Here is a 13,007-nt window from a genome sequence, read left to right on the forward strand (position 1 = left end):
ATATGCAATCACAGCAGTTGACAAAACTTCTAGCCAACATATTTTTCCAAAGACTGCACCCATGGGATTCAGTATGTTCTTCCCAATCTGCAGAAAATACTTAAATACTTTTCCCCTCTTTCTCCATCCAGATTAGCAAGACATCTACAGAAAGAGGCCCAGTCTCAGCACAACAACTTAGACTTCACAGAAGATCAAAAGGTACATGTTACTATTCATTCACTCCATGGGGGCATGATGCTGCCCCCCCGCTTGGTTAGAGGACTGAGCCCTGTTTTTCTTCTCCCTTGCAATTTTAAAGTACTGTGAAAACAGAGAACAGCATTGCTGAAATGTTTATCATGAGATGTGACAGCTATTCTGATGTGCAGTGTTCACGTGTTAGAATCTGGCCAGAATCCTGCATAACTGGAGTTTTTTTTCTTTTTGGGTGACCTTTTGATAACTTACTTGCAGAACTTTGGCACATATTTAATTCAAGAGTGTAAAGTCCAAATGTAAAATGTCTTGAACTGCATATTTGTCTAGTGTGTGGGGAGCATGCTAAATTAACATACAACACCTCATGAGAAGGAGGACTGCCAAAGTTTTCTAGAACAGGGGTTCCTAACCTCTTTCTTTCTGAGCCTTTTCCAACATGCTATACAAACTCCACAGCCCATTTGTGCCACTACAACCATTTCTCTGCATACAAAAACATGGACCAGTGTTAGTGAGTAGTAAGGACAATTGCACAGGGCTTCACACTACCAGTGGCCCTGTGAAGCTAAGTTGCTCAGGCTTCAGCTCTAGATAGCTGGGCTTGGGGCCTTGGGATTCAGTCCCATGGGCAAGTCAATGATGGCCCTGCTTAGCAGAACCCAAGGGTCCCAGGACCTGCGGTTGAGAACTGCTGTTCTAGGGTCTTCATTCTTTGCTGTCTTTCAGTAGAATAAGGTTATATTGCATCTGCTGGGAGGACAACAGATTTGTTTGGGCCACTGAGCAAGGGGTAGGAGGAGGCTCAGTGCTCCTGGAAGGGGTAGGCAAGGCCTTGGGCAGAGGGGCCAGCTAGCTCTCAGCACTGCCTGGAAGGTACCCCACTGCAGCCCCTTCCACCTCTTCCCCACCCTTTACAGTTGCCTGGAGCATGCCGTGTGGTATTTCAGCTGTGATTAAAGGACTCAGGACTCCCAGCTGCTGCCTCCATTAACACAGGAGCAGCAGCAGCAGCCAGGAGCCCCACACTGTTTTGAACCTCTGGGACCCTGTGCAAATGGGTCCTTTCCCCACCGCCCCAGCAGGCGTGTGTGTGTGTGTGGTTTGTATTTCATCAACATCATGTTAGTTTAGTTCTGGAAAGAGGTTTGTTAAAAAGGGAAACTACAGCAGGCTTTCTCAACACTGAGAACCAGTTTTAGTCAAGTGTATTTAGTATCCTGGAAGTAGCGTTGAAAGGTGTGGTTGGCTGGTTTTGGAAGTGGTGTTAATCTCAATCTCAATTTCATATCAACGTGAGCTTCACTGTTTCAAAAATTGCGCTTCTGGAACTTTGTGGATAGTTTCTTGCCCCAAATAAGGGTAAGTGTGTGATTGGGAGGGGAAGGCCACTTCCATGGGGAGTCTGGGTAAGAACCTAGGGAGAAGCTCAGGGCTGCATGTCCAGAAACTGGGGCTGTTTCCCCCAAACTTAGAGATGAGGGCAGGACTGTAACCCCCATATCAAGAAAAGCAGGGCAGCTGCTGTTTTGATGTGATATGCAGTGGGATTGAAATGTTGCTTCCAAAGTTGGAAGTCTCCCCCTGTTCCCTCGCACAAGTTACAGACTGAGCTGAAAAGCTGCTGTTGGGTTTCCCTGCTTTTCAAGTGGTGGGGCTGATTTCCTTATTCTCATGGTGCATAATGAAAGTCAGGCCTCATTTTGGGAAATATCATTTAGATAAAAGGATTCTCCCCACTGAGTGAGTCCATCACCTGTCACGGTAAGATATGTGCCTTTTCCCACTTTACATAAATGCCAAAAAGCTTTTTGGTTTTTTAGCCTTTTAAATACCAGGGATGTTAGGCTGAGTCTACCCTGTTGTATGAGGTCTCGCCCTGGTAACCCAAATATGTATTAGGAGCTTTCTCTGACCTCAATTTCAGTGGGTAAATTTGAATTTTTAACAGATGTCCTCTTCCAGTTGTTGGTTAAGCAGCTGAGTTGAATACATGCATACAATAAGCAGTGATGTAAACCGTGTGACTAAATGTCACACCCCATTCAGCTAACTTCTTTGGTATCTGTGACTAACCTGCTTGTGCTCCAGCTCCACATAGAGAGAAGCAAAATGGGAAGACAAGACCTTAACTGTGTTGGTAAAACATATGGGGGAAAAAATTGTTTTTGGGATAGGGAGGTCTGCTGGTTTACCTACATAAAGGTGCCAGAAAACACCCATTTCCCCTACTCTATACTACCATGTATTTTAGATACTATTAAAAACAGCCACTTCCCACTTTTTCTGAAGATAAATCACATATATTCTCACTTCAGGGAGATTGGATTCAGGTAAATTAACTCTGTCTCAGATTCCCTCTGGTACCAAATTCTACTTGATAGCAAAGAATATTTGTCAATGGGCCAGTTACAACTCCCAGTTTCTTGCTCTGCTATGGCTTCAGTCTCAGTATAGCTTAGAGCTAGTGATCTCTGTAAGCTGGGCACTTGGGTAGCCACCCTGGAGAGATTCAAAGTACCTTCCAGTTGATTAGCAGAGCACCCACAGACACCATGTATTTCTACTGGTGGTGCGCATCCCCGTATGCCTTGGTGAACATAACAAAATTTATTCTACCCATGGACTTTATTCTAGAGGGAACCCCGGTTAGCGAGAGCTTAAAACTGCTCCAACTACTAATGTTGATCCCTGAAGGATCATAACACCAGATGGGAATTGTTATAAGGAAGGTTGTGTTTGCTTCCATTGCATCCTCTCCCCTTCTCTGATACATACCCTCTGCTAAGGAGACAGTGGTGCACAGCTGGTTAAAATCAGTTCCTGCACCATTTGAGAAGTCCCCTCTGCCAGGGGAAATTTTTAATTTGACATCTCTACAGAAGGGATAAGACTGGGACTAAAATTTGTTTCTTAGCATCACATTTAATGTGCAATGGTTCTTTTATGTATAATCATGGACATTATGCAAATATATCCAACTACAATTACTAAAATGTAATTAGCTAGCTAGCAATTAGAGTAACAAGAGTTTACAATTAATGCAACAGTACTTCTGACATTTAAGAAATTTACTTTAATCTTTTTGTGTGAAAGAAACTGCTGTTACCATCTCTCTTGTGATAACTATTAGTTATGGTGTGAATACAGAAGAGCTCTGTGTATCCCATGTGAACCTTTCACTGTTATCTAGTTTTGTCACCTTGCAGTTGATTGACAAAATCCTTCTCCTTAAACAGTCTAAGCCCATCGTGCACCTAGATGACAGCTTTTGTTATGTTTTTTTTTTTTTTTTTTTTTTTTTTTTTTGGCAATGATTTTGTCAGTTGTTATTCCCTGCCTTGCATGAATTGACAGGAGGTGAATGTTCCATAACATCCATGACCGATGCAGAATAGTAATAGAGAGGTAGCCTTGTTAGTCTGTATTCTAACAAAACAAAACAGCAGTCATGTAGCAGTTAAAGACTAACAAAATGGTTTATTCGGTTATGAGCTTTCGTGGGACAGGCCCACTTCATCATATCTGATCTGATGAAGTGGGTCTATCCCATGACAGCTCATCATAGAATAAATCATTTTGTTAGTCTTTAAAATGCCCTATGCAGGTTAGTTTTCATCTGATTTTCTTGGATTTCTACTTTACTGTATATCCAAATTGCAAAAGAACAAAACAAAAAAGGGCAGGGGGTGGCAACCCAAGTTAAATAGCAATGAAGACACTGCAGCTTTGCTTTTATCTTGGATTAGCATAGCAGCTTGAGTTAAAGCCTTTTTAGGGGATTGTATTTGATCTGCTAACCTGAGTTAAGAGCAGAGTTGCAGTGTTTTCACTGCTATTTTAATGGTGGCTAGCTAATTATGTAACCTGTTGAACTGTAACAGAGAGGTACCCATGTTAGTCTGTACTCCAACAAAACAAAGCAGCAGCAATGTAGCACTTTAGAGACTAACAAAAGGATTTGGTGTTGAGCTTTCGTGGGACAGACCCACTTCTTCAGATCAGATGTAACCTGTGTTAAGATCATGCCTTGCTTTGCAGCAAAGACCTATCCATAGTGAGCAAGCAGAGTTTATAACCTTAGCTGATCATCTTTAGTTTTGGACATCTCTCAGCCTGACCTCCTGAACAGGGTGTTAGTTGGTTTCACCCAGATCTCCACACAATGCATGTGACCTTTCAAGTCTCTGAGTAAAAAGTGCTTGCAAGAGCCTTTTTAAAAAAATTATACTTGGCTTTATGCAGTATTGAAAAATCTTGCTTTTTTTGTCATGGTAACTTGCTGAAACACTTTCACAGCTGCATAATTTTAGCTTGCCTCATTAAGCTACTAGTGTGCTAACAACTTGGGTCCTTCTTAAAAACTTCAGTTAGGCTCTCTATGCAAACATCTCAAACTGCATTACAGTTAGCACAGTCATTATTCACACAATATAGAAGCCTTGACTGCCAGATCAACTGACTTTTCCCCCCCCTTATAAACACTAGTTTACATTAAAACTGGGTCATTAACAGCTCTAATTAGCAGAGCTTCTTGCAGCTTCTGTTCTGGTAATAAAATACTAAATGTTTTCATTGCTGTAGAAGGAGCCCGTGCATGGGATAGTTGCAGCTGAAAACGATAGTGTTTAGCTGCATTTTTTACTTTCGGGTTGGGTGTGGTCCCTTAAAAATAGTTATGAATAATGGCTGCTGGTATCTTGCCATAAACCAGTAAATTCCATGTAAAACCTGTGCTTCTCTCTTTTAAACTCCAAATCTCTCTAAAGTTACTCTGTTCCTAGTGTTGTGCTGTCATTTTTTTCAATTCCCAAGAGCCAAAAGACACACTTTGCAAAGTTTCATCGGCCCCACTTCAAGGAGTTAGCAGGTTAGTACAGGCAGCTGTAAGAATCTTACTTCAAGATGGGGCTGCTAAGCATACTGGGGGTGGGGGTGGAATTAATGAGCATTTTTAAAGACCTTATTTAAATCTCAGGCTCCATACTGCATGTGTGAGAGACCATAGAAGAGCAGAAGGTGAGTTTTGTTTACGTGTCTTGTCTGTCACACAGCACTGGAGAGTTAGTGTACTTGAGCCTCTTGCTAATTGCTGGCACTCAGTCTCTAGAATAAGAAATGGGGAATCTGTTCCATTTTTACTTAGCACTCACTTGTCATGCTCTCCGCTACCCACTCACACCCCCAGGCTTTTCAAAGAGCAGTGTTTGCACTAATATTACAATGGCATTTGAACTGTAGAGATGCTGCCTCCCTAGCACAGTTCTGAGTCCTCTGTTTTTCTCCATCACTTCATGTCTCCCCATGCCAGGATGTCCAACATTTGTGGACATCATCTTTCCTGTTCTTTTCAACAACAAACAGCTTCTAGTTGTGCTGCTCCACTGACCAGCGAGGATAACACGTTACCTTCTGGGCACTGAGCATGCTGCATCTATAGCAATACCAAGCCCCCCATTAGGGATGTCAGCGACGTTAACTAGCAAGCCTTATGGCTAACCAGCATGGGCTGGAGCAGCCTCCCTCCACCATGGGCAGGGAGTTGCTCCTGCTCTGTGGGCTTGCCGCAGGTGGGAGGCACTGCAATGCAACCGGAGACACCCGTTTGCAGCAGCCTGAGCTGGAGGTCTGTGTCTGTGCTGGAGTGCCTTCCTGTCATGGGCAGGAGCTGCTCTGGCCTGCCTGGAGCACCCCTGTCCACGGTGCTTCCAGGGACTGGGGATGCTCCCGCCTGCATGGAGCACCCCTGTCCACAGCGCTGCTGTGGATGGGGCCTGCTTTGGCTGCACTAGAGATCACTCCTCCTACTCCATGCCAGGCTGGAGCAACCACAGCCTGGCTGGCTTATGTCCTTCCCCAGCCACCTCCCTGCCCTGGTTATTAATCTGTTAATGGTTAAATGCTGAGATTTAACTGGTTAATTAATCAGGATTTTACATCCCTATTCCCAATCCTGATGGTGGGACTAGGCCATGCATTAAATTGAATGTGTGAAACCTGTCCTCAGTCTTTTTAACTTTAAAGCATTCAGATATATTCTGAAGGAAAAGGTATGTGCTTTCTAATGCGTATTGGTTGAGTGCAGACTAGCATAGTTTTCCTGGCTGTTTATCCTCTAACATGAGGCAGATATATTAAAGCGCAATAGAGACAGACCTTTTCTTAGAGGCCAGCCCAAGACTGTGGAGTGAATTCCCTTAAGAGTTCACAAACCTCCCTAACTTCTGGTGGAAGTACAAGGCATTCTTTTTTGAATTTTGCCTTCTCTAATATAAACACATAGTAACATGTTGGTATATATGTTATAAACAGAACACCTGAAACACAACACTTCATTGTACATGCTCCAGTGCAGAAGGGAACCGTCAGGTGACTGTTAGGCCGAGATCCTCAAAATGTGTGTGGGACGGGGAGGCGTCTCCTGGGAATGCTGTGGAGCAGGGAGAGGGCAGGGCCCAGGCCAGCCCCCATGGGGTTCAGGGAGGGAGTGCAATTCAACCTTCCCAGCCATGACCCCACCTCATGGTTCCAGGCTGGGTCTTGCCTCCAACCTCAGTGCTGCTTCACACGTGGCCACAGGCCTGGCTGTTGGCCCACATCACAGCCTGGCTACAGCTCTGTTTCCCCCACGTGCACCTTCCCATCACCGGGTTCAGCCTCTTGTTATGTCTCTGCTCCCAGCCTCACCCCCACATATGTGCCTCTTACTCCATCCACCTACCTGAGAGCCAGGAGCGGAGCTGCAGCTTGGGAGGCTGGAGGGACGACCTTCAAGAGTTTGTGAACTGCTGTGTTAGGCATATTGTTCAGTGCACTGCTGGATGGTGCTCAGGTATTGCAGTGTGAAGTATGGTTTAAAACTTGTGTTGTATAGAATAGAACCTAGTACAAACTACTGGGAAGCTATGCCTCGATTAGCAGCATGTCATGAGGTAGTGTTAAAAACCAAGAAGGCAGGATCACTTTGGCTGACCTGAATGATTTGGTAATTGACCAAAATTCTGTTAGACCCAGTTTTAGATCACCCCATTACCTCTTTTCTCATTTTAGGTCATGGAACTGCTGTATCATGAGTCCAAACTTTTTCTGAACTGGGCAGTAACAGATGCATTTATTGAATTTTCACCTGGGAAGCTCTAGCAACAATTATATTGCTTTTCTGCATAACTTTATCATACTCACCATTTTTGTTTTATTGGCATATTGCACTTTTCTGTTTGCGTTTTGTTAACCTATTGTGAATTAGTTTGTCCCCCTCATTACCACAACCATTCTCTTCTAGGTACTGAATAATACTTTTGACTTTCAAAACTGCAGCCATTGCTTGAAAAATGCTTCTAATGAGCACTAATTTAGTGCCCACCTGAGTGGAAGCTTCATCCTTCCTAAAAACTTTTATCTGGTACCACTGGAGATTATTTGCATCATTGTTTGTAAGCCTTCTAATGCCTGTTTCTCTAGCAGTCCACTTGGAATGGTCTTTGTGAGAAATGTATTGAAAGACTCCTTTTTGCTGATGGTGTCTCTTGCCCTAGTTCTTCACACCTGCATGAACTGAGGTCTGCAAGGAATTCCAACTGTGGTTATCTCGCAGCAACATCTCACCTCACTTCTGTACATGAAGGGAGAAATTACAACATACTCTTTTTCAATGGCAAAGTAACTGAAGAGTTCTCTCTCCTATTTGGGTAAAATTAACCCCTTGCACAGCATTTAAGTACCCTAAAAAGCTTTATGAGACTTATTTCAAATTCATATGGACTGCTATTTCTTAATTACGCTAGTTATGATAATTATGGTCCAGTAAGTTATTTTTGTTGTTGAATCCTTTTCTGTTCTTTCCCACAAGACACAGAGGAAAATACAAACAAAGGTACAATAATAGGGCCTGCTTCTGAAAGAGTCTGAACATTCACATCTCCCATGGAACGGTGATACTATACCTCTCTGAATCAGGTCCTTGGTTAGTTTTGTAACTGAGAGTGGTGATCAATGAATTTCTCCTGGAAGAGCAAATGAAAACCTGTACTTTCAAATTCTCACTGTAATTGATCTTATTCTCAGGTGTGTTTCGTCCCCCTCCATCCAACTCCCAGAGTAATCATAAGATTTATAAGCAATTTATAATGTGGGAGGCAGTGCCCCAGTCTGCAGTTTATTCAGTGTTGGCACATTTGTTCCGATGAGCTGTGTAGAGGGAGCTCAGTTGCTAATGTTTATGTAATATTGTCCGTTGCACCATCGCTCTGGCTTGTATATATTATGTCTCTATTAAAAAATGTTATTAAATCTTTTGATATTCTTGTGCAGTCAAATTAGGGGATGAAAAATGGTTGGTTAGTATGTAGAAAGGGGATGTTCCCTAGAAGGGGGCTGTTCCCTTGAATGTAGTTGTATGCAGATTTAATTGAAAAACAAAGTAATTTCCTTCTCTTCCTCACAGAAAACCATAGCTAAAATTGCAACATGCCTGGAACTGCGGAGTGCAGCTTTGCAGGTATGGCAGTCCTTTGAATATTCCCCTGCCATTTCCTACTGTGATGTTGTGTTTTTTTTTTTTTATTTAAACTGAATGATGGTTAAGTTCGTGGGAAGATTAGTCCACAAGGAGAGCTGATTTGTGCTTCTAATGTTCTAATATTTCTAATGGAAAGTTGATTTCTGCTTCTAATGTTAAATGTTTCTATTCCACTCTGTTAAGTTTCAGTAAGACCAAGTGTGGAAGCAGGCAATGTACAAGGCTTTCCAGATGCAGACATGATTTCTAGCTGTCAGTTAGTGATCTCTTTGGCTGTGTCTACACTTGCATTCCTCTTTTGAAAGAGGCATGCAAGTGAGGGAAATTGAAAATGCAAATGAGGTGCAAGTTTACATATCTGATGTCCCATTTGCATATTCTTTCAAAAGAAGAAAAGCAGTGTAGAAGTGGCTCTTTAGAAAGTAAACCCCATCTTCAAAAGAACCCTTCTCCCCAAAAAGCTCTTTCAAAAGGAGAATATGCAAATAAGGCACCAGATACATAAATATGCACCTCATTTGCATTTTCAATTTCCTCATCTGCATGCCTCTTTTGAAAGAGGAATGCAAGTGTGTAAACAGCCTCTGAGTGCTGGGGCTTCCACCATGAGGTAGTTGCTTGAAAGCCTCTGAATGCTTTAAGAGGATTGTGTACACTGAGGCTTAAATGGGTACAAAACTGCAGCCTTACTGTTTCCTGTTCCTTTCACAGAAGAGGTCAATACTGGTGGCTTGTGCAGAGGCTGTACAGACCAGAGTAAAAATAGCTCCTGAGTGAACTTTACACAAGCCTAGCTTTTTCCACTGTGTCTGCTAGGCCTCAGGGAAGCACTTGAGCAATTTTCACTCCACATAAATTCAAGTCCTCACTAGTTGCCTCATGTGCGTGCAATACAAATACCTGGAAGTGGAGAGAAGAGAGTTAACTTTAAAAAGAAAAAAAAAAAAAAAAAAGTGAAGGGGGCTTCCAAAAATGAGAGAGAGAGTGTTGATAGAAAGTGAATTAAAGCACTGAGCAGTCATGTAGGTTTTATTTCTTCCATTGCTCACCTAAACAAGAATGATCGCTATTAAGGGTAATCAGTCCCCACACACTGAACAAAGTTGTGTAGAAGTCAATTTAATGTTTCGACTGTAGCTTACAGTCCTTAACTTCTCATGCTTTTCAGTAGCTAATGAGCAAATTATTTAAAATCCCCTTCTATTATCCTGGCTGCTTTGAAAACAGTAAGTCATAATGACAGTTACAGAAAATAGAGGTAGGCACTGAACTTGATCATGATTTAGGGACTGTGCGTGCTAAATATGATTTAGGGCCGAAGAAATTCCTCAAACTGAATCTAGCCAGTGAAGTAGCTCTGGGCTTTGTCAATATTATAGCAGAGAAATTTTGCTTTTAAACTTTTAAAATAGAAGCTCTGCTAGCTTTTTGTGACTTTTTAAACATGATTTGTGTATATTATGTGTTTAAGACAGCAAGGTTTTGATTTTATTTTTCCTGTGTTAATATAATGTGCTTTTTAAGGTGGCTGAAGGTCTGGAAAGTGTCTTAGCTATCTAATCAACAGAGGAGGCTAACTGTATTGCTATCCAAGAGAGATGACATCTCTACCCATTGTGGAAGAGGCAGGTCCAAAGACTCAGTCAGGAGCTATGGGTTTTGTTCCCAGTTCTCCATTGTCTTTGTGTGACCTGAACCTCTCTGTTCCTCAGTTTTAGTTTGTAAACTGAGGATAGTACCTACTCACTGCTCCAGTGCTTTGAGATTGATTGATTGAAAAGTCTTAAGTAGTCTCCATTTCCTCCACTGACTGAAGAGCTAAGTGGGAACAGAACTGACATTTCACTTCTTTGTAGCTGCAGGGATCAGAGGGTGAAGGGGTATCAAACCACTCTCGCTTTCTGACCTTCCAGTGGATAAACTGTTCAGCAGCTGAGTCTCCTGCTGTACAAGTGCAGATCCTTTCCCCCAGCAGCCATTGCAGCAGGACGGATGGGTGAATTCAGAAGCTGCTTGTCTCACCCCAAACTGCAGCTGGCCAAAGAGGCGTGAGGAACACAGCACAAATTGCAAGCCACCTATTATCTCTGGGAGCAAATCCCTTACAGTGGAAGAAAAATAGCAAGGACAATCCCAAAGCTGTGTCATTTCAGCTTGGAATGGGGTTTACAGTGGTGATGGCTGCTGTTTATGACCTGCATCATCAGCTCTTTCATGTTTCTCTGCAGCTTACCACAGTTCCAGTGTGTCGTCTTTGTAACCGCTCACCTGAGCATTAAAGGAAGACATTTTAATGCTAGTCAGAGTCAGAAGCAGCCTGGGCAGGGGCTGAATTGTTTGGCATGGTTTGCATTATGCAGGAACTTGGGTCTTGGTTGGCTTGTCTTTATTTTTTTTTAACCTAGTCATAAGTCTTTGAACAAAAACTGCCCCTTCCCCCAGATCAAGTGTTCACCAGCCAACCCACTCTCTGGTGACCCATATCAGGTTAAATGTAGAGTGAGACCTGAATGGCAAGTGCCTGAAACTTCACTGTGGCCAAACTCAGAGCATAAATAGTCTGAGAGAAATGATCATCTCTGCTAGCTTTAGCTCTATAGCCTTCTTTCAGAGGATTCTACCTGTCACTAACTGCTGCACCAACATGAAATTTGAAGCCCCTTTAAACAAAATTAATTTTAGTTGGTTTATAATGCTGTCCTCCAGCCTCCAAAAGCTGGTCTTTCCTGACGCCTCTTTTCCCTAGCTACAGCATATGCCAAGCAAGTCACACTTTTCTGGGCAGTGACACAGGGATTTCATACTCTTCCAGGTCAGGATCATAGGATTTTTTCATCTGCCTAATTTTGGGAAAGCCACACATACACTAAAATTACATTGTGGCATCCTGTCAGGAGGTGATTAGCTTGATCAGTCTCTCCATTCTACTGCCATGTATGTCTGTCCTGTAGTCTGTCCTTTGATATGCCCCACTGCTGTTGACACTTGCACAGCAACAAGGAGGTCCTTAAACCTGGGTCCCCTTTGGTCTTGTGGAAACTTGAACAGCAGGTGACCTAGCATTCTGAGGGGGCCCTTTGACAAGATGTTGAGTATTTTTTCCATTCCCCCTGCGGTTAGTGGAATTGTAAGTACATGTAGGAGCACTCAATACAGTTCAAGATCAAACCCCAACTGAGCTACAGTGCCTAAGGTTAGAGCTGATCCTTGCTTCAGGATAACTAAAGCTTGGAGAATTTAGGACAGACTTCCCATGCTGTCTTAACACTCATGTTTGAAAGTGTAAATGAGTCTAACTGGCTTGTGTTGAAAATGTCTCCTTTCTAGATTCATAGTAAACTTCTTCTTTTCAGGATCATAAAAATAACATTGGTTTGTTCTAAAAACGCTCCTACATAGAGACCCCATAGCAGAATTGGCTCTGAACATATGGACAAAAGCTGGAATAGCCCTGTATACCCATTCTGAGAGAGCAATAGCAAAAGAGATAATGAAACCTAATCTTATCTTCCTTTGTAACCTCCTAGTCCACACAGTCACAGGAGGAATTTAAGCTGGAGGATCTGAAGAAGCTAGAACCAAGTAAGTAATGTATCCTACGTTTTAAATGGATGATTTTTATAATTACAGTGGAAAGTCTGATAGCCACAGTAATGCTGACTGGCCTAAATGTGGGTAGACAGCAACGCTGTTAGTGTTGTTCCTCCAAATGTTTGCTACCACATGCATTCTTTAATAATCAAGCTTTAGTGTAGTGCTGGAAGATTTTAAGTGTGGATGTCTGTGCACTTCATAGTCTATTAATGTGTTCCTTCTTGAATGGACAGTGCTCTTTAGGGTCACTAGTAGGTTTTTATAGCACATCAGAATCCATACAGTATAAAATATACAAGTATTTTAAAAATTCTACACTGTTTAATTGAATCTGTAGCCTGCATATACCTTTTTGAACAGTACTGTATTTGAATTGTAAGATCCCTGCCAAGGACACTGGGCCTCAGGAAGTGATTCAGAATATACCCTGATACCAAATCAGCTGTTACCCAACATGCTGATGGTACTGTGATGTCAAATCCTACTTAGGAAAATAGAAGGAAGATAAATTCTGGCAAGTCAAGTGTAAAAGTCTAGTTAAGCAACCCAAAACATTTGTTTTATCTTTTGCTAGTTGCCCTTCAAATTCTATCCACATTTTTTTTTTAAAAGTACACCACAGTCATTGGGGTTATTGGAAGATAGAGACACTAAAAGATCACTCTAGAAAGACAAGTGTATGGCAGACAAGCTAAAT

The 13,007-nt window shown here is 42.3% G+C and overlaps 1 protein-coding gene across 1 annotated transcript in view; it reads left to right on the forward strand.

The window, feature by feature from the left end:
- The window catches only part of AIDA (axin interactor, dorsalization associated), a 56,611-nt gene that overhangs the window by 18,738 nt on the left and 24,866 nt on the right, over window positions 1-13,007 (forward strand). The window contains exons 2-4 of the mRNA XM_074989925.1: window positions 132-201; window positions 8,642-8,695; window positions 12,244-12,298. Coding sequence (XP_074846026.1) covers window positions 132-201; window positions 8,642-8,695; window positions 12,244-12,298 — 179 coding nt within the window. The remainder of the gene's footprint in view (window positions 1-131; window positions 202-8,641; window positions 8,696-12,243; window positions 12,299-13,007) is intronic.

Source organism: Carettochelys insculpta, chromosome 3 (assembly GCF_033958435.1).
Source record: "Carettochelys insculpta isolate YL-2023 chromosome 3, ASM3395843v1, whole genome shotgun sequence".
Lineage (NCBI taxonomy): Eukaryota > Metazoa > Chordata > Testudines > Carettochelyidae > Carettochelys > Carettochelys insculpta.